The sequence below is a fragment of the Limulus polyphemus genome, unplaced genomic scaffold (genome assembly GCF_000517525.1).
Source record: "Limulus polyphemus unplaced genomic scaffold, Limulus_polyphemus-2.1.2 Scaffold1775, whole genome shotgun sequence".
Lineage (NCBI taxonomy): Eukaryota > Metazoa > Arthropoda > Merostomata > Xiphosura > Limulidae > Limulus > Limulus polyphemus.
In genome coordinates, this window is record NW_013667385.1 from 185,383 (window position 1) to 188,298 (window position 2,916).

The window sequence follows — 2,916 nt, forward strand, 5'->3', positions numbered from 1 at the left end:
AGGAATATCACTTGAGCATACTTACATATACAGTTAGAAGATTCACTGGAAGAAAAGCTCCGGAATCAGTTGTTACTTCTCAATAAAGGAACTGTTTACTTACTAACGAAACGTATAAATGGTTAGGAAACAAAGACTGTAAGGTTGAAGTGGGCCATGTGGTCACAATTTTTTTTAAATAAAATTTGTTGATTTTTTAATCTCAATTTTTATATAATTTTCTAAAATGTATTATTTTTTCAGCTTTTATAGGGCTTTCAGTTGACTTGTATACAACTGTTATCATTGAAAAGTTGATCAAGTATAGTAGTGTCATAAGAGATAAAAGTTTGTGTGAGGTGCCATAAATACATTTGATGGTTAAGTTTTGTTTTATGGTTTGAAATATTTTTTTTTTCCTAGTATCTTAACTGTTTATGTAAAAACAATTGTTAAATTATTATTGTTATTGTGAGATATATGATAATGTTTACAGGTAGGGTGTAACATTTCTTGCTGCATAAGGTAAAGCAGTATTAAAATATTAATGCATATCTGTTTCTTTGTTTTTTATTGAGCAATTGTAGCATAAATTAAATTTGAAAATCACTTTTTACATGAAACACACACTCAGATTGGTAAGAAACAAAAACTGATCATGTACTCATTTTTCTTTCAACAAACACTTCAGGAGCCGATATGGATGTCTGTTTGACCAACTATGGACACTGTAATTACGTATCAGCTAAACATGCATGCATTTTTTATGATGAGGTGAGCTGATCTGTTATGTATGTAGTTAATAGCAGTTAAGTGACCTTCAAGATTAACCCTCTGCACATGGGTTCAGTCATTCTGACTGACCTTGTAACCACCAGGTAACCATGAAAGTATACGTACTATAACTAAATTTACTAGGTGTACCTTCATGGAAATTTGGTATACTTTTAGTAAATTTTACAAAAAAATATGATTTTTTAATTAAATAATTGTATTAAAGATTTGTTTGTGAACATACAAAGCCTTTGCTGAGTCAGTCGGAGTGCGAGGTGATTTTCATGTTAAAAATAGATACCTTTTTCATCTAGCAGTTTTTATATTTCATTTGCATAACCTCTAGGACCTCCTAAATGAATATAAACATTTTTTTTAGTCAATCTTTGTATTTTATGTTATTTTCTCTATCATAACTGTGTATCTGGGCTCGGTCCATTTGACCAACCTTGTAACCACCACATAGAAATACTAAATAAACCTAAAGAAAACTAAGTAGTAGTCTTAGTCTACTTTAAGACTAAGACACTCCTTAAGTAGTAGTAAGAAGTAACTTAAAACTTGCTATTTTGAACTGTTGTTTGTGGTTTATGAAATAATTTTTATTTATTTCAAATATGCAATATATAACATGAAATATTATTACACACAAAAATATAGAATGTCTTAAACCTACTGTAATTTAACAGGTTTTCTAACTAAACTATAATTGGGTTAAAAAATTTCATTATTTGGTCAAACTGATCTGCAAAATAGTAAACAATACTGAGGTTGAAAATTTCAAAATATGTCATGTGGAACAATATAGCCTTATAGGAATGTAATAAATTGGAATCTTCTCCCTCTGTTGGTTATATACAATCCAGTAGCAAATGTCAAGAGAATTATTGACATTTTTTGAAAAATCTAATAGAATAAAAGGGATGGGGCATGTGGACTTGACTGTCTTGTATATATCTCAGTAAAGCAAGGAGCTTGGAGGCTGGAAATTTACATTATGGCTTTGCGTTAACTATACTATAAGTGTATAATTTGTGCCAGATTCAGAAGATCATATAGCGGCAGAAAGAAAATCTAAAATGGGCAATTGGGAGCAAAGGAGTATCACATGATATAGGGGAGTGAAGATTGAGAATTTATTTAAGTACTTCTTTTTGAATTTAGGGAAATAAATTATAAGCTGTGTTTGATGTCAAGTTTATTGACATACATTGATAATAATGTTGTTTAATTAAATTTTAACCCTCTCTTTATGGACATGTTTTTCTGCACGTGTCAAAGGTTTTAGTGGGTTATATTTAAAATTTAATTAAACTACTTTTTTTTCATGGTATACCAATAAATATAACATAAAACATAACTAATAATCCATATTTTAATAATATATACTTTTTCAGTTCTTACTTTTGTAAGGCAATACTAGAAAAAAACTATAATTTCCCCAAGGTGTGGGAATTGCGACAATTGCTTTCTAGGCATCCCCTCTTCTCTAATTTATTTACCACCCCTCCAAGAGGTACGAACTTTAACATAAATTACTTAATATAATATCGCCATCCCTCAAGCAAAGCATAATTTCCATAGCCTTCATTCTTATTTGGTTAAAGAGTCATGAAATAGACAACCATATCCCTCTTGCCATGCCCACTTGTCACATCCTGTCTTTCAGAAATTGCCAATAGTACTGTATTATTTCTAACCAATAGAAAGCCAAGGTTTTCATCTATCAAATGACATATTATATTATGTTGTTTTTTGTAAAGAGAATTGTCAATTTTGCTTTGAGTTCAAGCTTCATTCCCATGGAAAACACATCATTGAGCTTAGATGAAGTTTTAACAGCTCTTGTCACACAGTTAGAAAGCCAGAAAAATTGTGGTAGTTATGTGACAGTGTCTGCTTTTTGCACATTATTATTCTGTGTTCTTTGGTGTATTATTTAATTAAGTTGAAATATTTAGTGTAATAGTATCATTAGTATAAAATAGTTGGGTTAAGTGTTATCGACAGTCGAAAGCAAAAAAAGACCCAGATAAGTATTTTTTTCATGTGTATTCTTTATTTATTATTATAAAAGTAACTAAAATGTAAAAATAAGAAACTTTTTATACTAGTTATGGTTAGATTAGGTGAAATAATAATAATAGTTTAATAAAATTTTGT

General features: G+C 29.5%; 1 protein-coding gene across 1 annotated transcript in view; it reads left to right on the forward strand.

Annotated features, from left to right (window-relative positions):
• The window catches only part of LOC106464903 (PHD finger protein 12-like), a 94,914-nt gene that overhangs the window by 87,319 nt on the left and 4,679 nt on the right, over positions 1–2,916 (forward strand). Inside the window, exon 13 of the mRNA XM_022392708.1 lies at positions 671–753. Coding sequence (XP_022248416.1) covers positions 671–753 — 83 coding nt within the window. The remainder of the gene's footprint in view (positions 1–670; positions 754–2,916) is intronic.